The 23,697-nt window shown below is 41.5% G+C and overlaps 1 protein-coding gene across 3 annotated transcripts in view; it reads right to left on the bottom strand.

Moving 5' to 3' along the window:
• The window catches only part of LOC116382376 (synaptotagmin-2-like), a 54,668-nt gene that overhangs the window by 13,442 nt on the left and 17,529 nt on the right, over positions 1–23,697 (bottom strand). Inside the window, exons 1-3 of one of the 3 annotated variants that reach the window (XM_031845385.1) lie at positions 12,686–17,457; positions 1,505–1,720; positions 995–1,155 (exon numbers count right to left, since the gene is read on the bottom strand). In XM_031845385.1, the coding sequence (XP_031701245.1) occupies positions 995–1,155; positions 1,505–1,700 (357 nt within the window). In that variant the 5' untranslated portion in view covers positions 1,701–1,720; positions 12,686–17,457. Of the gene's footprint in view, positions 1–994; positions 1,156–1,504; positions 1,721–12,685; positions 17,458–23,697 lie in introns of those variants that run through there. The other 2 variants (XM_031845384.1, XM_031845386.1) reach the window with 2 other exon arrangements.

Consider the following 23,697-nt stretch of genomic DNA (forward strand, 5'->3'; position numbering starts at 1 on the left):
CCCCCCCCCCCCCCCCCCCCCCCCCCCCCCCCCCCCCCCCCCCCCGCCCTGGTCTGCGCTTACTCAGAGCGGCCAGATAGGGGCGCCGCGTGCTATCAGACCTACCGTAGGCCGAGAAGTCCACCACAGTCAAGATACACGAAGCACACATAAGACACAAAGCAGGAAGGAGGAGAGCAGAGACAAAGGAAGAGATTGAACTCACAGCAGACACCAAAGAAGTGTAATCACAGCAAATGTAGTCAGCTACACTGTAGGGAGCGAGGAAAATGACAGATAAAGAAGCCTCCTCATTAGCACAATTATATCTCGTGCAGCAGGGCCATTGGGTTTTAAAATAGCTCCACTTTTAGATGTTTTCTTATTGTACTTTGTCAAATAATCAATCATGTGTGTGGGAAGAAAAAAGTATAATTATAGGCCCAAAAACAACGGCATTGTACTACAAATTTTCATAATTGCTCTTTAATGACTGGGAAAACAATGGTGGGGCTGAAAAGATAAGAGTCCTGTCATTTTCCACTCAAATCCCGAAGCAAAAGTGAGAGAAAGAGCAACAATAACATTAACGACAAACACATTAAACAACAACAACAACAAAAAAGAAAGAAAGAAAGAGAAAAATGAAAAATTATAATGGGTGATAAAGAATGTAATTAACACCTGTGGAGAATACACTGACTGGGTTAGAAGGCCATCAAAGACAAACAGCGTGTATATGAACAATATGTAATCGAAGACATTTCAAACAGGAAACTTGTCACTAGAATAAAATGTGTAACACGAGGACTACTGTTTGTTACATAATTAGCTGAGTCAAACGTATCACTATATGCAGGTTATTCTCTCTATTCCAGTACAAAGCTACACTTTAAGTCACACGGCTGTTAGATAATAGGCTCACGAACAGGGTGACTGTGGTTTGCCTAGCTTTGTGTACAGTGTGGGTGTAAATCCCCTCGGCCGTGATGCGACCTCCCGCGGAGGAACATACCTCTCCCCCTTTCAGGTTCTTCATTCCCATGTCACCCTTCCCCTTCTTGCCCTTCTTGTTCTTCTTCTTCTTGCAACAGCATTTCTTGATGATGCAGAAGCAGCATGTTAGAATGAGTAAAGCAGCGACCACGGCAATGGCAATGATGGCCCAGGACGGCACTGAGGAGAATATACAGACCGATGGATAGACGGCACATCCACACCCAGAAAGAGAAGAGAGAAGCAAATACTTTGACATTTGACCAACCAATCATTTAGCCTACTCCATGTCATGTCCTGGGCCAAATATATTTAGTATGAGGTGCTATATTAGCAATTAGATTGGGCGAAAATTAGATTTCTCTGCCATTAGGAAGGGCAGCCAGTGATCAATACTGAATAAAGACATTATGAGGCTGCCAATGCCTGCAGCTAAAGAGAAAATCTAATTCCAAAACATTGCTTAGAGTCACATCAATACGTATCAATAAATTGATCGGACCAGGTTTGGGTTTTGTCTGGCACTCACGTGGGATCTTGACGATTTCATTCAGGAACTTGTTTTTGATCTCGTCGAAGGCATCGTTCTTGTTGACCGGTTCGGTGGAGTTGTCAGCAGAGACCAATGCGACGTGGGCTGGAGTCACAGTCAAGGCACTGGCCCCCGTTGGGTTAGCAGCGACCATGGGTGTTGTCTGATTCCTAAACAAGTTCCACTTCGACATTTAGGCTGCACACACAGTCCCTGGAGAAACAGCATGAAAACAGTCATTAATTAAGAGAGGCCAGAGCATCCAACCATCACTATTTTCCACTTGTGTGTCAAAATGCACATGCTGATATTGACGGTTGGCCAGTGAAGGGTTGAATGATTCAGACAATTTTCACATTTTTGGAACCATTTGAAAAAGAAAAATCACACACAGGATTCTAGTCGGTTGATACTTATTTTGGAGACAAAATAATTCATGAAGAAAAAACATGATAACACACAAGTTCTGAAGTTCATAATATTGAATTAAGGCACCAGACAACAATCAAAAGAAGGAATTATTTACTGCCTACTTCCAAAATGAGACCTGTTCTAGTTTCTCTAACTTAAGCACCTTCATGGATGGTTAAGGTTTGGTGAGCTACATGTTAATACAGCTGTTATAAGACATCTAAATTAAACACCAAGCAGAACCACTTCACCCTCAGTCTTATGAAAATTCTCTAAATAAGTAAAAATGACCAAAAAGTGGTTGAACAATGAATCCCAAATCCATCCTGATAGTAAGTGTGTATGCATGGGAAATAAATGTTAGTCACTTTGAAAAAAAATGTCCCAAAAAAGGTAATGAAATATGATTTGGGAACACTGGAATAACAGATTTCCTGTATCTGCTGATGGTATCGAGAGAGTTTATCTTCTAAAAGGTCCACGCTTGAGCCATTAATTCTTACATGCATCTGCCATGAGAGCAAACACAGCCAGACAAATAAACTGAAACTGGTTTGGCTGGACTTGATGTGTCTCCTGTTCCATGGATACAAATACTGGTGAAATAATGGATGTTTCCCTCCTTTTTTACATTAATCATGTTGTAATTGAGAGATTGTTATTATAATTATATTATAAGATAGACCTGAGAACAAATTACAAATAAACAATGTCACAAAAGGACAATCAATTCACACAAAGCTGTGGTCACACGCAGATGCATCAATTAAAATATGCAAAAACATTATTCAAGATATAAAGAAGCTTGGGTCTTCCAAAGGAATGAGTCTCCAACTTCAATTTATTATGCAGTCCATTCAAGTAGTGAGATGTAAAGTACAAAAACAAAGATATGGAGTTAAACCCCAAAACTTCATTCAAATCATTTACATTTCAAGTTCAAATACACCCCATGGATATAATTTAGTTCTTGCTAGTTGAATGATAATAATAATAATCATCATAATAACTTTATTTATATAGAACCTTTAAAAACAGAGTTCACAATGTGCTTGCACAGTCAAAGCAGCGAAAACAAGGCAATAGTAACAACAGCAGAAAGCTCAGAGACTGTTGGATACGTTAAAAATAAACTAAGACATGAATGATTACAGTAAGACCAAAACTGTGTATTATTTAATGCATCCAGATCAAATCATTTCTTTGCTAAAGGCCTCTCCGTCCACAAACTTACATGCACTGTAAATCCATGTCAAAAACAGAGAAACAACGAAGAAAGTTGGAAGCACATGGCTTCCAAAAAAACAATCTAATAGCTTCTGATAGGCACACATCACCCTATAATATAATATAACATGCAAGAGCCAATTACAAAGACAAATTGCACCTTCATACCACAAAAATAAACACATTAATTGTATGTTCTATGTGAAACTCATAATGCTCCAAACCAAAGTGACGCAGAAGTATAATTCTTAAATAATATAATCTCAGGGACATTGAATGTAATGATTTAAAAAGGGATACAAACACACTGAAAAGTGTAAAGTAATCTGATACCTTGGAACATGATATCCACAGTATGATAAAGTGTTACACGTAAATACAATATCAATCTCATAATACACGGCAATACAGGAAGTGCCAACAAGTGCGATAGAGTTTTAGGAAAACATTTTTTGATGAAACTCTTCGACCTTGAAACATTCAATGCATTTCCATTGAGGAGGTGAAACAAGAATTTATTTCATGATTGAGCATAGCAGTCTACACCTCAGTCTGCCTCTCTGCAGTGTTCCTAACATACTGCAGTGTAGTGAGGGTCAGTGGACAATGATGTGAGATCATTTACCGACAGTATTTATGAGGAATAACTGTCAATTCTCAATTTACCGCACCTTTGTTTTGTTTGGAGTGGACGCCGCCCTGTACTCAAGCTAACAGCGCCTGACCAGGAAAGCCGTTTAACCGCAGGAACAAACAAAATGAACAACTACAAGCCATTCTCCGGTGGTGTTTCCACGGGCCAAACAAATGTTCATCCAGAGCTCTTATCGCTTCCAGAAATCAAAGTGTGACAAGTGCGGCTGAGAGCAGCCTGCCGACGGAGTGGTGAGTGATCGGGCGAGACCTCCATTCGGAAAGCAGAGAAAGATGACAAGCATAACAAGAGCTGCTGCTGATTTTATTAAAGTCATGTTGATACGGGCAAAAAAGAGAGGAATTTCCTATTTCGTAAGTGCCAATTCTCCAAGTTGGTGCCAGAGATTCTGCCTCTATTTATTGCCACATATAAATTATTGAAATTGAGGCTGACAGCGGCAAGGATGAGCTTATATTATTCAGGGGCCAGTAGCAGCTTATACATCTTAAAATATGTGTCTCTAAAATAGCTCGCGCTGCTATTATGTGGACTGATGTTACAAACAACCAACATCTTGTAATAAAATAGTGAGATGGAAACTGAACTATTATACAAACGCTGTTTGGACTCAAAAATCACTTTAAACCATCACACATTTGAAAATGAGTGTTGCTCGACAAAAACATCAATCAGAGCCCTCACTGTCGCTCGTCTCTACTAAACAGCACTGTAGATGCTGCGACGTGTTAAAAGCATCCACTTACATCTGAGGTTTGTGTGAATTTCACCCTGTTTGTCCCTCACATCAGGCCATGCCAGACCTATTCAATTAACATTCATGGATATCTGCGAGAGCATTTTATCTCCTTCACTCGGAGGGTGACAGTGAGGACGGACAGAGAGGACACAGACATAGACTGTTGTTTTATGACAGCCATTAGTCCCGCTTCACAGTCTGCTGTTAGTGGTCACTCCAGACAAATCAACTATATAGACCGTTTTTTGTTGAAACGGGAAGACTTTTACCTTCTTTAGGCTTTTTTATCTGCTTACTGAGGCTGCCAAAATGTACAGGGTTTATAATTAATCAAACCTAACCTACTGAATAACAATTAGGTCAATAGCTCTGTCCGAAAATCTCTATTTAAACAGAGGCAAAAATGCTTAGTAACAAATCTAGCTGTTTTGATAATTCAAATATAACAGAAACAAGACTAAAGGCCCAAATTAACACCTGGCGCAAAGAGTCACACGGTGCAGCGCAACTGTCATTGCTAGTTTCAGACCGACGCCGTTGTCATTTTCTTTCCCAATGCCCTAGTTGTGTAACAACTTAAGTAGCAAATGCATTTGCATCCATCTGTGCATCTTAAAATGAGGTGTGGTCATTAGGATTCATCCTCTGAGGAGCACGAATGTCTGTGTCGCATTTCAGGACAATCCATCAAATAGTTGACCAAAACAGTGGACCAGTCGACAGACTCAAATCAGAGGGACCGAGTATGCATACTCAGAAATAACTAGATATATACGATAGATACAATAGTTTCCCCACATTTATAAAGCTTATATTAAGTGATAATGCAGGAGGTCAGTGGTTCAATCCCTGAGCCAACAGATTAAATATTGGACAAGAAATAATAGAGCACTGCTTGCCCCTCGCTCGTTAACACCACTAAGATGCTCTTGAGCAAGGCTCTTAACCTTCATCTGCTCCAGTGGAGCTGCACGGCGACCCGCTCAGACTGTGGTTGTACTGGGCAGCTTCCAGGTGTAAATGTGTGAGAGTGGAGTTGGGCGATCCTTAAGCAATTCATGCTGAAGAAACATTCCCTGTAATGAATACAAGTTATAAATAGACCCCTTATCCAATATGCATTTCATATAATACTCAATTACTGAAATCTGTGGGAGCTGTGAGCTCCATCGCCCAATGTGTATCTCAATCCATTAGCATTTGAGTCATCAGAATTAGTTGAAACAAAATGGCTCAACTCGACCCAGAGCAGACCCGGTCCTTATCACACGCTGCTGGATGGGGATCAAGCACTTTTATCTTTGGCGCACAAACAAACAAAGTGTGTAGCAGCAATCGCACAAACTAAGTTTTACTGAGAAATGAACTGTGATACATAAAGGTTTGCCGGGTCTCTGAAAGTCTATCAGCTGAGACATGAAGGTGAAGACAGATAGCTTCAATTATAGACTTTGAGGATAAAATCAGTTGTGTGCTTATTTAATTTCAAAAGAATTAAAGTGATTGCTTTTAAGAACACATCCATCTTCAACCAGTCTACATTTAAATAACCACAATCAGAAATACTCTACCCTTCACAAGGCAATATAAATGTGTCTTTGACATGGCTCTAACAGCACACATAGCGTAAAAACTTGCTTTATTATTGCTGATACTAAAAACATCCTCTTAAAACAGCCAAATAATTCTCTACTCGCTACTTGCACCTTCTCCTATATGATTGGTGGTTACAGGTTTAATAAATGAGGACGGCTTTTACCTCTTGGAATATATCATAACATGTTCTCACAGCTTTAAAAAGATTTATCTTGTCTTGCAGCATATTTGTAAGTATTTGTTCAGGTATTTATTACAGACAGTCGAGAGATGACACGAGGGACTCGAGCCAGCCTCAAATCACAGGCGTTGTGTTTCGTGGTCATCGTATTAATCCCCAACACCTTGCAGTATATTTAATGGGCTGATGTTTTATGCAATAAATAAGAGTACGAGAGATAAATAAGATTATCGGGAGATATATTAATCATACTCACGCACACTAATGGATTATCATATCATATGTTGTCTTCATCATCATTAGAGAAAAATATGAGTCACTTAAAAACACTCGAATATGCCTGCAGGCTAAGTGCTCTTACTTAATTACCTCCCACCTGTCAAACTCTAATTATAATGACTACATCTCCTCTCACATACAAACACAAGACTAAGAAACGCTACTTCCCTATCTGATGCCATCATGCGTGATGACCCACTGACCACACAGTGTGACATCATCTGCAGTGACAGGAAACCCCAGCCTGCAGATAGGACAAGTCCATGTCGGGGGGGGGGGTTGTGTTTATTGAGGATTTATTAGCACTCAGGTCAGATACAAGAGAAAACAACCCAAGGAGAGTGAGCTAAAGCCATGCAACTGTTTCATTACACGACAACAAGTACCCTGAACGGCAATTAATTAACAATCTGCAGCCAGACGGTGAAGTCCTTTTGTTTCCCCCCGGCCCTTACAACTTGCCTCTATACTATTACACACAGCTGTCTGCCAGTGGCCAATCTATACGCGTACGTGTAGCCTTGTGGATTTTCATAACAAATGCAGCAAATGTAAGATCAAATTGCTACGAACATCTCTGCAGACACTTTCAAAATGGCTTCTGTAAAAGGAGAGGAAACTGGTCGTGGGGTCATGTGCCTGCAGCTCGGGGCAACAGTCAGGAGCAGTGGGGCGACAAATTAAGTATTGAATATTTGTCAGTGTAAAAAGGTTGTAGCATACAAAGGGATCCAACAGCAGCAATGGCTCCTTGGTGGCCACCACACGAGCAGGGTTCTCAAAAGATGTAAAATAATCTGAATAATGTGACCCCGATGAAATCATTCAGCCCCCACTGAGGCCCCTGCCATCTGTGACATTACGGGTTATGCGTGGGTGGGTGGAGTGCTTGGCCTCCAGCTGTAGTAGCTGTGCATCCTGTTTAGCTTCATTTCCTCTAAGTCTCACTAATGTGATTATAGTAAACTGGGTAGGGTTATTTTAAAAACATACGAGAAGTTAGTAATATCTTTAAATACTGAAGAGACTCTTAATTTGATATTTTCGGATTTAGGCAAATGCAACTTTTATGCAAAGCGGTGTTTCTTTCACAGCAGGGCAGATTGTTTTTTTTTCAGAGAAGCTGCATGTGTGCGTGTTTGTGTGGGTTTGTGTGTGTGTGTTTGCTCTAGCTTTGTATTTGATACGCCGAGTGACTCTTTCATCTGAATCCCACCGAGCTATTTTTAGTTGTAGTTAGAAGATATCGAGGCTATAATTCAAAAGGTAATTGTTGTCACGCGCATCTCAAATTTATGATAAACACACTGGAAGAAACGGGAGGAGAATATTGGCTGGACTACCGCTGAGTCACCGCTGACCCCTCTGAGCTGTCTGGACTTGATTTCAGCTTGAAAACGTGTACTGGAACATTTAGAGAACAGGGGGCATAGTATTTTATTAGATCCATCAGAAAGAGCATTACTGTAGCCGGAAAGCCGAGCTGAGATGGTGGAGTTGTTTCAATTAGAGATAATGTGCAGCTTTGTTCCTGAACTCTTGCTACTCTATGGTAATTCACCCCCGCTGAAATGGACTTGGGGCTCCCACAGTCATAATGTTCTCATTTTGGCCAAGTTTTAATAGGATTACAGGGGCGATACTGATGGCTGCATTGCTTGTTATTTACCACTGAAGGATGAGAAACTGTGTGGAGCTTGGCCTGAGCCGAACCTAAGAGTAATCAGTTGTAAAAGCAGAAGAATTCATAATAATAATAATAGATTTGCAGCAAATGCCATTTCTGTTCATTTACTAAACTCATTACTGATAAAACTTTTTCTAAAAGCTCTGAATTCTTTACCGCAGCTTGAATCTAAATATTGAGTTTAGAGGTGCTACTGACTCTACAGCATCAGTACATTAACATTGCAGTATTTACAGCTGCTGACAGTTGCATCTTTCCATGCTTATTCCGTGGTCTTATATTGCTGTATTGAGCCACGCTGCATAAAAATATCTCTGATACGTCACTTGTGCACATAATGTCAGCATACAGTCCCCTACAGATCTCAGCTGGCATGCACAGTCAAATAAACGGCAAGTGCGTGGCAGGGACAGATTCCTGCAAGGTGGCCTGCAAAGCTATATCCCACTTTTGTCATTTCATCGTAGAGAGCCAAGAGGCTGACAGAAGCCCTGGCAAATTCAGAAACAAAGCATGCGGTTCACAACATGCGCCAGAGGAAGATTACAAAACTCCTGACCAAGAGCCTTCAAGTCTCCTGCCACAAAACATCGGTGGGAACGTGCCAAGCATCTGTCCGGATGCTGTAGTGTGACTTAACAGTAATTAAGCCATTCAATTCAGCTAACAAGTTGCTAGCTTCAATGCTAAGCAACATCCGGCCTCTCTTTTTAAGGTGTTTATGTTCCATCAGTTAATGAGGGACATATAGTCTAATACTATAAGAGGTAGCCTATCATTTTGTCATTGTTAGCTTTGACAAACCTTACCTTTTTAAGGCTTATTTCACTGGTGAAAACTTGCTTTCTGATTTTCAACCGAGAAAATTTATATTTTTTTGTAATTAGTTTTATTTTTAGGCTAAACATGTTGGTACTTTCTGTGCCAGCAAGCAACGGACTCAGCAACCGATCAGCAACACAGTCAGCAGAACTGCTTATGCAGCTATTGAGGACAGGACATTTACAGAGAAATCACGCCCTTGTGTTTTGCTTCAGGGCTGCACAAATGCTCAGAATGCAAGCATATGCGAAATGAGCGTCCACAAGAGAAGACCGTGAATATCAATCAGAGATGTCAACATGGCAATTATACCTTTACGTCGACACAAAATGCAAGTGCATCAGGAAATCCTGCTGGTGCCACTGCTGATCTGAGGGCAGCGATCGAGATAAGGATGTCAAAAAGGTGCCTTGCATATCATCTCACTGAAGAGAATTAGAGAAAAGACTCTCCCTCATATATCTCATTGAGTGCTGACCCAAAGGGCGGTCCAGAGAGGCTCATTTACAAACCTGCTTATGTAGATAAAACAATGCTTATTCTCACCTGCAGCTGAATGTGACTCAGCTACTATCAGGAGGGATCCTTGAAAAGAAGGTGGGAGGCGCCAGGGTTTGAATGCTGAGCGAGAAGCTGCGGGGATCATTTGCAGCCAGTTGCCATACATCCTCCCTCATCCCCTCAGCACAACCCCTTTTCCCTGTCCCCTGATAGGTTGATTAATCACTCTGTCACAGAGGTAGTGACCCAATCTGCATGTAAGGCTGTGTTGAGAAACTGTGAAAGAGGAGAGGGCCTCTGCAGCACTGCAGATAGGCCGCATCTATACTGACATTCTTGCTTTAAAAAGGAAAATATGTAGACAGCGAAATCTCTTTTGAAGTTAAAGGAACAGTTTGACATTTTGGGATATCCGCTTTTTCGCCTTCTGCTGGAGAAAGACGTATATCACTTTCATGTCCATACATTAAATATGAAGCTACAACCAGCAACCCAGTTAGCTTAGCTTAGCAAAAACACTGAAAACAGAGGGGAAACAGCTAGCCTGGCTCTGTCCAAAGGTAAAGGAAAATCCACCTATCATTTGTTTGTAAAAATGACAATTCACCATGTTACGAGGGGGTTATGTACCGGACTATTTCTATAGGCTAAGAGCAGTTACCAGGCAACCAGCAGAGACTCCAGGAAGTTGCTGGTCCCAGCTTCCAGTATCTGTGCTAAGCTAAGCTAACCTGCTGCAGGTTGTACAGACATGAGAGCGGTATCGATCTAATTCTCCACCAGAAAGCAAATTAGTGTATTTCCAAAAATGCCAAACTATTACTTTAAGCTAACTACTGAATACATGAGCTACTTTCCATGCAGAAAACCTCAGCGTGCATTCAAAGGATTTTCAGTAACATTGTAGGAGTTACACAAAACATCTCCAGTATGATGAAACACACTGAAAATGTTTTCACTCATTCTCTACAGGGTGTGTGTGTGTGTGTGTGTGTGTGTGTGTGTGTGTGTGTGTTACTCTGCTCTGTATTCTCTCTCTGACCATCACAAATCCTCTCCTCCAAGAAACCTAGATGTTGGGTAAACAAATGCTGCCAGACTTCTCACGACAAAAATCGGCATGTTTTTCTCACACAGAAGATAAAAGACTGGTGAAAATGCCCCGTCAGCACAGCGGGATGCTGTGACTGGTGACAGCGTCGGACCGTTTAACACTGAAGCTCTCTGCCATCGTGTGCCAGCAACACACCATCAAATGGGCCGGGGCCGGGGCCAGGAAGGCTCAACTCTCACCTGGAGTGAGAAGCTGACAGTGGCTGAGCAATCCCAATGATAGTTGTTCTAATGTGTCAGCGAGAAAATCACTGACTCATTCTCAGAGTCCAGTATGGGTGGCTTTGTCATTTTGAACATACTTCTGCCAAGGAAGACTTGGAATATAAGCGGATGAAGACATATTTCAGCGCGATGAAGCAGCAGAAAGTGTGGGGGGGGAAGTGGTGTGGGTGCAAGAGGGCACACACACCCATTCAAGCAAGACACTATAGGAGGCTGCACAGTTAGAATAAGCCTCTTTTATTTCTCCTCTTCTTTGAGCTGTTCTCAGCAATCGGGCACCAGCTGCCTTCTTGAAGGGGGGCCAAAAGACAAAAAAAGAAATAAGATTGGTGAACTTCAAAGCATCCTCTCATTTTTCTGGTTATGTATGAGAGACTATGAGAGTATTTCTCAGTGTGAGAGCCAATGGGAGCGGCAGCCTGAGGTACGGACTTAATGAGCCTGCCTGAATGTTTTAGTGCCTGACAAAAAAAAAAAAGAGATTCAGATCATGCTCAGCATGTAATAGTCTCCTGCACTCCGGATATTGGATATTGTATGCAGGTATAGCATATATACCCAGCTGCATCTACATATGATCCTACACATCCACAGTGTGTTTGTTTACTACTCTCCTGAAACCGGAGTGATCATGTGACCACTCCAAATACAAGCCCCTGACTGTATCTTACGACACCGAGAATCGAGGGAAAGATTTCAAGATGTTACTTCAGGATGCAAAGCAGAGAATACATAATTCTCTTTGAGCATAATGTGAAAATTATGTTATATTTGGATTTGTTTTAAAACTGCAGTGCTTTACACAGAGCTATAAACCTCCCAATAACACTTCAAAAATTACTCTAATATATATTCATATAGTCAGTTTGTCATACAGGATTTAATTTTGATTTAATGAAAACTCTGTTGAGCTAATGATGAGCCTGATGCCTGCAAGAGTCAGCATTAGGTAGGAAGAGGGATAGCAGCCCAAGAAAGGTTTTGTCCTTGGTACTGTCACCTCAGTGGTGCCTGTGCTATATGTCCCATGAGAGACAGCAGAAAAAAAAGAGCATCCTGCAGCACTTTATAAAATCCCCACCCTCTACTCTCTATACTCCTCAGCACAACTGTCAGCCTCTTTTTATGTCCGACTTCTCACTCTCAAAGAGCACCGTGCCTTGAATCCGTTGTGTTACATCGCGCATATAATACAGTTAACCTTAGGTATTTTTTTGGCTTCGGTTGTTTGTTTCTGTGTGTTCAGGGAGGGTTTGCGAGAGATGCCGGTGTGGCTACACGAGTAAGCGGAGCATCTGTCAGCAGGGCAGCCTCCTGGACACTCTCGAGGAAAGAGGTACTACACCCGCTGGGCAGGCTAAATGAGGCACGATCAATGAGAATAATCTGGATCCAGTGCTACACTACATCCCTCCCTCTTTTCTAAAAACAGTGCCCGATGTGGAACCATAACGGATTGCACACAAAATGGTAGAAGACAAGGTTTACACCTGGGCAGATGCGGACCCAGATAATGCTCAGTATTCCCTTCACAAGGCTTATGATTAGCTTTGTATAAAGTTTGGACCACATGCACCAGGAAGTAACATGCACACAGCACCTGAAAAGGACACGCTAAATCAGGGACAGCCAGTAAAAACTACAGCATCACACCCCAGCTTTAAATGCTTATAACTCTAATCCAGATTCTTCAAAGGAAGTGTTCAAGCAATGCTGACAACAGAGTTGAAATACGCCCTTACCAGCACTACCGTAATCCCGAAATCCTGTTCTCCACAAGAGGCTAACCCATTCACCAAAGAGGCACTTAGGGTTAATGTAACAATGCCTTAATAACGTCCCTCGACCGCTCTCCCATCAGCACCAGAAACTGCAGTCCTCTTCGCACTGTTTCCACTGCAGCACTACTTGTTCTCCCACACACACACACACACACACACACACACATGCGTACACACGTACACACACACGCTCACTCATTCTCTTGGTGACTACCCCCACCTCTGCTTCTCTCGATCCCCTCCTCCTCTCCCTCGCTCAACTCTTTCTATCTCTGTCACTGAAAGGATCCCCCTCCCCTCCCCTCCCCTTTCCCCTCTCCCGCTTTCTCTCCATCTTCCATCTCTCCCTCCACTCCAGCTCTCACTACTCTGCCGGCTGATTTGTGATGCTGCTCACAAGGTGCTGTATGCAGCAATCTGTGCCCCGGTCCAATGCATAAGGGCAATCCAAAACCATCCATGTGCTCAACTGTCCCTCGTTCATGCAGCACAGCTGCTCGGGGACTCCACAAGGCTCAGATATGTTCCTGGGCTGCAGCTGCATGAAAAAAAGAATGGATGTAAATAAGTAAACAAGGACAAAATGAAAATACTGTAGATGAGACCTAGTTTCGATAACAAGACAAAGACAAGAAGAAGAAGCCCGTCATTTGCTTTGTGTTTACCGCAGCAATAGTCTGCTGCTGAGTCTCTTCCTCCCTTGCCATCTCTATCCATTTATCTGAATTATGGCTTTGTACTTGCACCACTCCCACTGTCATCAAGGAAGATTTTAATCCTACGAAGCAATCTTTGGCATGATATGAAAACCTTTTGCTGACCTCACACTGCTATAAATAAGCATCGGAAGCTCAGTAAAGAGAATTTTGAGTGTGCTCCTGGGATAATAGCCTCAAAAAATAAATAACTCCTGGTATCATCAGAAATGCCACCCAGCTCCCTTAGCTCCCACTGCTTTTTTCCTATTTACAGTGAGCATGTGACTGCGTAAATCTGCTTGTTTAATGACAAGATGTGACGCACTCTTTTGCTTAACACCAACGCTGAAGCAGACAGTTTGGAGCCCTTCGGGTATAACTGCGTGTCACCGAGAATTATCATCGTCCCCTAAGTGAATCACCCTCCTTACTGGCCAGCAATAAGCACTTAAACAAGAAATCAATAAAGTCTCAATCTGAGAAAATGGAAGGTGGAGTGGGATGGCTTTTTGTAATTTCAAAACATACAATCGGAGAGAGCGAGAGAGAGAGAACGAGAGAACAATGTAATTTGTTTCCTGTCTGTGGCCATACCATTTCTCAGTGTTTAGTCCAGGCAGCAATGCATGGTTGCTGGTTTTTGAATTAGAAGTGATCTGGTAATTATAAGGGAGGTGAAGCTGTTCCAGTAAAACTCACATTAAGAAAAATGATACAAGCACAGCCTTTTACATCTTCACATCTTCACATTTGGATGTAGGCTGCTGGCGAATTTTGTCGACTTTTGTTCAAACAAATCCCATAAAAACATCAAAACCAACAATGTGTCAGTCTGTCTCACAATACTTCCCCACCCTGTCTGTGGCACTACGCTCATTTGTTCCCACGGATGACATAAACCGTTAAATGTTAAATTTTAAATATATAGTTTGTTTTTTAATAAAGGTGAAATAATTTCCTAAAAAAGCTGGGCATTGTAGTTTTTGGTATGCAAGTAACAACAGTGATCGCGTTCATCGCAATGAAGGAACATGTCACCGAGTAAAACGGTGACGCTAATTGATGTGCAAACAATGGAGCCCTTCTAAGCTAAATCAGGCTTTTGGCTACACATACAATACTTGTTATCAGGATCAGTTCATCATTGTTTTTGGTCTTTTTATGGGATTTGTTGACAAGAAGAAGAAATACAGAATATCACCTTTAGGGATCGCAGCAGCTACAACCAAACCTGGAGGGCGGCTGCTTCAGCTCTTCCTGCTACTCTCCACCTCCATATTGTTTTGTGAAGGGTGAAAGTAAAATGGCAGCCTTCCAATGCGATTCGGACTAAATAAAGCCCAATAGTTTATATTCCCTCTTCATCAACAATGTGGTATGACATTTAGGCCTCGCTACTGAATCTATAAAAGCTCGTCAAGCCTGCATTCCGTTGTGCACTCAACGTTACACAACGTGAGAGATATCTTACAGCCCAGTGGCCTAAGACCCAGGCAGGTCTGATTCACTGTCTGAGTGGGAACAGGATATTGATCCAACCAAGATTCATTGCACGCCAGGTAAACCCATGGTGAGCAACACTGGCACCTGCCCCATGAGACATGAAACACAGAAGTATCGTGATTTGTAGTGACAGATGACGAATGCTCTCATCATTGTTTTATATTGCTGACTATTGCTGCGACAGCAGACACCAAATGCACTAATAATCTAGTAATTTAATTGACTGAGTAGTAATACGGAAAGAAGAACCCCCCCATCAGACCTTACTTTGAACTAAACAGGCCAAGTCTCCAGAGAGATACAGTGCAACTCAGAATACATATTTAATAAGTGCGTGTTGTGGAGACTAGCTGCATGGACTATAGCAGCCATGTATTTCAGTCAAGCCAATCAGTCGATGGCTATGGGACAGGCTTTTCTACAAAATCACATGTAATGCTATGTGTTTTTTCTGAGCAATGAGTAAAGGCACATGGCTGTGTTTCAACACGGTGACTGTATTTCAGAGACGGTGGAGACATTCCACAGAACCTCGACAGGAAGAGAGGAAAATAGGGAAGTAGGAAGGATGACAAAGATTGCGATGCTTCTTTTCTATGTAGGGGATATGAGAACAACAAAAAAAACAAAAAACAAGACAAGATGTGTCACGATATTCCATATACAGCACACATGCACAAACGATCACATCCAGTGCTCCGTTTTATCAAGTGAAGTCCTGAAGCAGTGAAGCATCGTTGCCGCTCCCCTGATCTCCAAATCTTTTTAGCGAATGCTGCCGTCATGTAAATGTAGAACGCTGTGGCTGGTTGGCAGTCGGGGATTAAGATCTGCTTCTCTGTTAGGATGTGGTGCTGCAGATGGGAGGAGGTGCAAAAATGAATTTTTTTGTGTTTCATTGCGTTGGCCCATTTAAGATTTGGCATCGTGAGAGGGAAGCCCCTCTGCTCGAGCCATGTTTCTATAATGTGTCTCTACACCGCTGCTCAGAAACCGGTACAATGTGTGTTATTGCAACTGAAGATTGAAGGGGAACTGCAGGTGAAAGCGCCAATTCAGGATTTAATGGCACATTTTGAGATTATATCTGTTTCAGTAACAACTGTGGTTTTATAGATTGTACAAATTAATACTCAGAACATCACCAGGAGCTTGATTTATTTTAGCAACAATAAAGGTAATTTTAATGATAAAAGCTTTAAGTGTAGAGCTGAAACAAAAAATGTCATCTTCAAACATAAATGTAAGTGTTTACTGGTTTCAGCTTCTAAAATGTGACAATTTGCTCCTTTCCACCGTCTTTCATTATAGCAAACTGAATTTATTTGTGTTTTGGACTGTTGGTCTGACAAAAAAACAAAACGAATGTACCTCATTGTTGTTTCTACAGTACATTGTCACATGACTCTCTGATCTCTATGGAGTGTCTTTCATCTCATTCTTTTGTTTTTTCCGCCTCGCAAAACTGCAACCTCTAATGGTGCTGCGTATTCAAACAACTGAGTGTGCACCACCAATCCCCAGAGCTGGAACTCTCATTCAGTGGATGTTGAGCAGATCAATGTTAACAACGAAGAGACTGACAAAGGGCAGTGAGGGCTACACAATGGCAGATGGCCGTAGTAACAAGAGTCGGTATAAAATATGCTGCTAGCAACAGTCCTTCAAGGCGTGGCTGTTGTCCGCTGGGGTTTATTAGCTTCCTGTAGCCTCTAAGGCTCTAGAGCTTCCATCACTCATAGAAATAACTCTGATTAATCAGTTGAGTGCTGGAGTGTGCATGGTACGTATATGCTGGAGACCCAACCACTCCGACAGTAAATCATGTTTGTTCACAGTGGGGTGCACCTTCATCCTTCGCCACACCTTTCCTGCTCACTACACACTGCAGTGGGCTCCCTCCGCCCTGGCACATGCAGAGCTTTTCTAACAACAGATGGGAGAGAGGGGAAAACCCAACACGCAGCGTTTCTTGCTGACATCTAGTGGAGTCCAAAACATGTGATTACACAAGTCTATTTACATGTATATTTTGATTTTTGGATTCCATTTTTAGCCCCAAAAATACTGCTCTGAAATAATTTGTTTTGACGTATGAATAAGTCCATTCTTCAGGAAGAATTCATTTCTACAAAGCAATTATAGGTAATCAGCGGAATTTTCCTTTGAGGTCAATTAGCGCTTCACCCCACAGCTCATCAGAGTGTTATATTACTGGACAGTTAAAAAGCATCCAGCCATAGACGGTCTGCCATCTGGGCCATGCCTTCTGTGGACAGTGAGGACACAGAGGCAAGCCTGATTTCTCAAAGGACGAGGAATGGGTGATATTTCTGAGTGGGGAGCTGCAGAGGATGGAGGCATCTAACAATGTGCAGTGATCCGTGTCCCCTCAAAGAGGACGGTCACAGCAATGACACCGGACTGCTCTGATGGAGTGGAGGATCTCCTCCTCCCTCCTTCCCTCTCCATCTCACAACATTAGAGGTCACAGCATTTGGCTCAGAGCCTCGACTCGCGCCACACGTAATATCTTCGCTGGTGGAATACTTACAACCAAATCTTGATTTCTTGAAAAGCGGCCGGAGGTAATCACAGTGAGAATGTTGTCAATCAGAAACTCTGAAAGAGAAAGACAACGTGAACTCAGTGGAGGCAAAGAAACATCTTTGTTCTATTTCTTGGAGAAATTTGGCAAAAAGGTCAAACCTCTCTGATTATGTAAAGCAGTTTAAACTGGTGTGTGTATCTTTTAAAAGATAAGCCATGGCAGTACATCATACTCCATGAACACCAAGTGTGATTAGCAGCCTTGAATAAAACCATGGAAAATTAAACTTTCAATTTGCACACTACAGAATGTTATTACAGCAAAGATAGTTTTTTATCCAAGAGAAGAATATTGATATGTGTCTCCCTGTCACATAAACAAGCTGATAAATAGCCGAATGTTTTGACCCACAAAGGTGCAGGACGAATTAATTATGACTGAAAGCTACCCGTTGCACATTACGCCTCACCAGTTATTAAATAGAATTATGGGCATAGCCGTAGTATCAATCTAATTACTCTCTGAAAACTGGCTGTGAACCAATGTGCTGTAAAACTGCTTTCTTACAATAGTTACAATAGCTTTGAGTTCACACAATAGATTCCTAAAACATGAGGGGTTAGATTAACTAAATGAATCAGCCATTTCTAGATATTCTATTGTAGCATGTGAGGTGTTTTATTGACAAATGAACACCACCACATTAATGACTGTGTTGGACAAATGCTGGAAAGCATCAAAGCTACACACATTTCATAGTCTTTGTGGTTTAAAGAATTTCAGGAGAACAAAATCACATTTAGTGAATAAAGATTTGCTTATTTCCTCGCATGGCAAAGATGTTGGATTCAATATTCAATTGACAAATTTAGCATAATTGATTACTTAAACAACTACTTACTGAACCAAGTCAGACAACTCTGGTGGTTGGCTTAGTTTGGCATAAAGACAGGAAACGGGGGATATGCACACGGTATATCACGGTTCTTTAACCTGTACAAAAACCTAAGTGGACTCATGGAGTATTGTTGTCAGGGGGTTACCAGGGAGCAAGGAGATACAACGTGTTAATTAGTGAGCTTTACAGGTGCAAGTGTAGGCTTTCCCCCCCTGCTCCAAGCGTTTCTGCTAAGCTAAGCTAACCCTCTCATGCTTTATAGTAACCATACAGATATGAGAACGGTTTCAATCTTGTAACGATGAGCAAGAAAGCAAATTAGCATTTTTCTTCTTCTTCAAATGCCACACTATTCCCTAAAGGTACGACAACCGGCTCTGAGTCACTTTCTGAGCAGCACACCATGACCAGGGACTTTCTACTGTGCCCTTTCATTCGTTTGCAAATCACAATGTGCTGACGAGAGAATTAAAGAACTTGTATTGTCAGTCGAATTCTGTCCGTGCTTTTATGCAGACCTTTGAGGATATTCTATTTGTGGCCCAATTTCCTTCTCCTTTGTTGGCAAAACAATCAATTTCATGATTCACTGGACTTAATTGCTTTATTGTAATTGTATCATAAAACACATCCACGGGGAGAGATAACCAACTTCAATTTGTGCACTTCAGTGAAGGAAAACATTTCACACAACTCCGTCATCGCCAGCATTTCTTCTGTGAATTGAACGTGTTATATTTACATTTAATTTTTGCTGAACATACTTAAAACAGTTCATTTTCACACTGAAACATTTAATTGAGTAGAACCATAGAGACCATTCCATCACTAGGCATCACTGATGCCATGAAATCTATGATGAAAGAAATCCTTTTCTATACCTCACGCCGGTGACCTTTTAATTCTAAAACGTGTCTCTAAATTCTAAAGCACTTCTCGACAACGAGACGGCTGATGAAAAATATTGCACTGAAGGGTAATTTCCTGGTGCATGGAGGAGAATATAGACTGGGGACTCTTTAGGTTTCTGCACAGTAAAATACCTGCAGTCCTCATGAAAACACTATGAAACTGTCAAAGTGAGTTGTTTGCAGTTAGCTGAGGCACCACAGTGACAGGGAGGAGAAAAGCAGTGCTTCACACTGCATCACTCCAAGAACACAAGTGGCATTTTATCTCAAACAGAAAGGTCAACTGACAAGGACTGAATTCAAAATAAAAAAAAATGAAAACAAACCACTCATTTGAACCGGATCAGAAACATAAAGGTTCTTGCCTGTTATAGATTTATTAAATAACATAAGGTCACAGCAGAAATAAATGTTATCCCGTAAAGACACATTTAAGGTCAAATCTCACTCAAAAAAAGGAAGAAAAAAAAATCTTGAAAGACCATAATTTGGCTAGCTGACAGCGGCGACAGGCCCTGACGAGCAGATTCTGAGATACAATCACGTAAAGGGAATTGCCTCTTGGTGAACATAATTAGATCTTCCACACACTTATTTATGTCCCCAAGGGACTGAACTACGCAGGGGGAAAAGGAAAGGGGATTTAATGAAGACTCTTTACTTTGGTTTTCATCACAAGTCCACGTGTGTGAACCATGTTCTTATCAAAATGAACATTTAGAAGCCAAATCATTCAATGTCAGGATGTATTGTCACCAGATGAAATAATTCCTGCACGTTGAGGAGGAATGTTGAACGACTACAGTAGAGCTAACAGGTCTAAATAACTTAATCACGCTACAGCAGTTTAGGTTATACTGAAATAATCTCTATAGATATTTTACAATATTTTTCTAAACAAAATATTTTTTATGAATCTGCAATATTGTGATGGACGGTAAATGAAATAATAATCTCTAAATGGCCCTGAAAGGCCCTGAAGAATTATTTATCCAATATAAAAATGTGTTCATCCTTTAGTTTACGACAACAATATTTCATAAAAAAGTTAGAACAATTTTGGTCATTTCACATGAAAGATTTCTGTATTTCTCTTTCTACTGGTCTGAAGTGGGCGTGGCTCAGTTGGAAACAGGCTTATGTTCCGTACTTCCGTGAACCAATCAGGATTCAGCAACATCTGGATCAAAATCTGTTGACAGTTGGTGGGAATGTTTGATCACCGTCAATCAAAACTGATCAAAACAAAGAGCGTAAAACTAAACCTAAATACATTGACACTGATTGCTGTTTATTTTGTAATAAATATATAATGTTATAAAGAAATAATTAAGATTTGATGCAAACTAGTACAGTTATACAATGTTCTCATTGGCCATCACACACTTCAATAATGATTGTTGTGTCTTCTGAAACCATTGTTATTGAAGTTTTTGCCACGAAACCCCAAATCATTTTCATTTTCTCAAGAGTCCAAGCTTTTGTTTTTCAGCACTGAAAATGACTCCCAAAAGCAGTGTTTTAGCTGGCTGTTGTCTTTATTGACTCCGTCCACGGCTGTAAGTGTGCCTCACTGACTAAACCAAGTCCAAGAGACTTGAAACAAAGCTTTCTTCTAATATTCCCACTAAAGTCACACTGCTGTCCAAGAGAAAGAACATTCTCTGATTTATGTGCCCTTTTATCCCACAATTGGTCCCCGTTTGATGAAGAGGGCAATGTAGTCCAAACAACTGGAAAAGTCACTCAGCACCAAACTACAGAGCCTTTCCATTCTAAACGAGATTACTGTGCAGCTTCTCAGACAGCACTTAAATTGCAGAGCCCCCACAGATCCCATGTTTTCTCTCTCTCTCTCTCTCTCTCTCTCTCTCTCTCTCAGCCTCTTGTTCTCTCTGTCTGTGTCTGTCTCTAAGACACGTGGCTCTCCATGACTGCTTCTCCCACACAGAGAGGGGAGGGAGGGGACTCATGTGGGGCAAAGGGAGACTACAGGAGACTTTTGGGGGCTCTCAGCTGCCCTGCGCTCTCTGGAGCGTAGCATATGAACGCTGGAAGACTGGCATGTGTGAGCGAGGAGCTTTCTATGCAGGAGGAGATCTGGCCCAAATTTAATCTCTCCCTTGTGAGGATGGAGGGTTAGAGGAAGAAAAAAAAAAAAAAAAGGGTCGTGCCTGTTGAAATCCCACTGGCAGTGCTGCAATGCAGGGGTTTAACATTGAGCCAGAAGGTAGGCGAACACATTAAAGAAATGGCCCTATGGTTACACACATTTTTGCACATACACAAATACATAGACGAATGCAAGTATGCACACCCAGTTTGATCTGAGACACCTGCATTAAGAGTGTTTGACAGCCGGAAGGAGTGATTTCAATGTCATAAAAAGCTGTGATGCCTATGTGGAGTTTTATAAAGCAGCTCTTCTTTAAGCGTGGTCAAACGTCATATCTCAGTGCACAGGTAGGTCAGGGATTTGCTTTACGTATGTGTTACGTCTTAAAGGAACAGTGTGTACCATTTAGGGGGAGCTATTAGCAGAAGTAGAATATAATTTCAGAGGTTTTTTTACGAGTATGATCACTTGAAAATATAAATCGTTGTGTTTTTGTTACCTTAGAATGAGCCATTTACAAAAAACAGGGGACTCCGTTGTTTTGGTCTCCAGGGCCCAGAAAACAAAACACAGTAAACCTCTGTTGGTCGTGAGGAGCTGCAGCATTTATTTCTGCATAAACTGCGACTTCAGCTGTACATTCACTTAAAATGTTTGGCACACGGGAGAGGTTTTAACTGGTTGCAATCTGCAACCTCACCACTAGACGCCATATCCTACACACTGGACCTTTAACTACGTCTCCATACTAATACCTATTCATACCGTAGTAAGCTACAATCAAAGTAAAGACAAAACAAAAACATATTTAGTAATCATTTAGTATTAATAACTTATTCATCAGGACTGTGCAGATGCGGTTTGATGTTGCTGAATCTTTAATGGTGCACTAAAGTATGTGACACTGCTTGTTTTCCATCTGAGCCCTGCCCACTTCAAACTAGTGAGAAAGACAACTCTCTCATGTGAAATAACCAAAACTATTGCAAGAATGGCAGAAGATATAAATCCCATCACACGTAGTAAGAAGCTGATTGAGGAAATAGGGCACTTAAAAGTTATTCAAATGATTTCTGCGTGAAAGGTTTCATCAATGCGCACATTGCAGCATTTGTCTGAATATAAGTCGAGGTGGGCTTTATGTTTATTGTCCATACAGTTTCCCAGAGTGTGAGAGGTGAAGAGCGTGATGGGTGGTTGCGTACATGACAGATTGCTGACTGCGGGAGTCTTTTACAGTCAGCAGAAACAAGCAATTGATGACACTTTGGCTTCTTCACACTCTGATACAGCCAGTACAGAAACAAGAGAGAGAAACTGTGTTGTCCATCAAACAGTTACTAAGTTTAAAGGAACAGTGTGCAGAATTTAGTGTGCAGGATTTAGTAGCATCCAGCGTTGAGGTCCGCTCTCGGGCGGAGGGGTTTTCAGTTGGTTGCAATATGTGTCGGAGTGTCGGAGAACTATGGTAGCCTTCAGGTAACGTGAAAAAGCAATCGACCCTCACCAGAGCCAGTGTTTGGTTGCTGCTGTAGAAACATGATGGTGCGACTCCGTGGAAGAGGACCTGCTCCCTCTATAGATATGAGCTGCTCATTCTTAGCTCACTAAAACACAACCATTCTTAGTTTCAGGTGGTTACAAACTAATGACGACATAATAACGAATATTGTTTTCCATTTCTGCCAATAGATCCCCCTAAATCCTACACACTGCTCCTTAGAGTGATTCATTTAAATTTGAAACTGAAAGTCAACATTAGTGCTTGTGGATTTAAGAGGATAGCACACATTAAATAATATTCATAAGAAACATGTGCAGGATTTCTGACTTTGTCAGAGATGAAAAGAGTCACTTAGCCCGGGGCAAAGCCTCTGCCCTCCCCAGCCCTGACATGTTGCGCCCATCGCTGCTTTATCTGTAATCCCACCAACATCATGCTGTCATTATGTTGCCCCCGGAGAAAATGTTAGTGAATAAAGAATGGCTTCCTCTACTGTTGCTAGCAGCAACCCCTACTGGCAGAGTTCCACAGCAGCTGAACTGACAGCGTTACATTCACCATTTTGTCAGATCTGTGTCCAAGTAAATACTGAAAGGCATTTTTTATCTACTCCACAAATGCGCTTATTAGAGCATTATCTGTAGGTTCTCCTTTTATTACAGCCGTTTTATGATTGCTAATTTCAGATTTGGTAGCATTTTGTTTTGCATGATCAGTTTGCTGCCAACCAAGCTTGCTACTCTACCATCTATGCTACAGCATCCTAAGTGACTGCTGAATTACTGTTGGGAT

The sequence above is a fragment of the Anarrhichthys ocellatus genome, unplaced genomic scaffold (assembly GCF_004355925.1).
Source record: "Anarrhichthys ocellatus isolate YVR2014 unplaced genomic scaffold, GSC_Weel_1.0 scaffold5, whole genome shotgun sequence".
NCBI lineage: Eukaryota > Metazoa > Chordata > Actinopteri > Perciformes > Anarhichadidae > Anarrhichthys > Anarrhichthys ocellatus.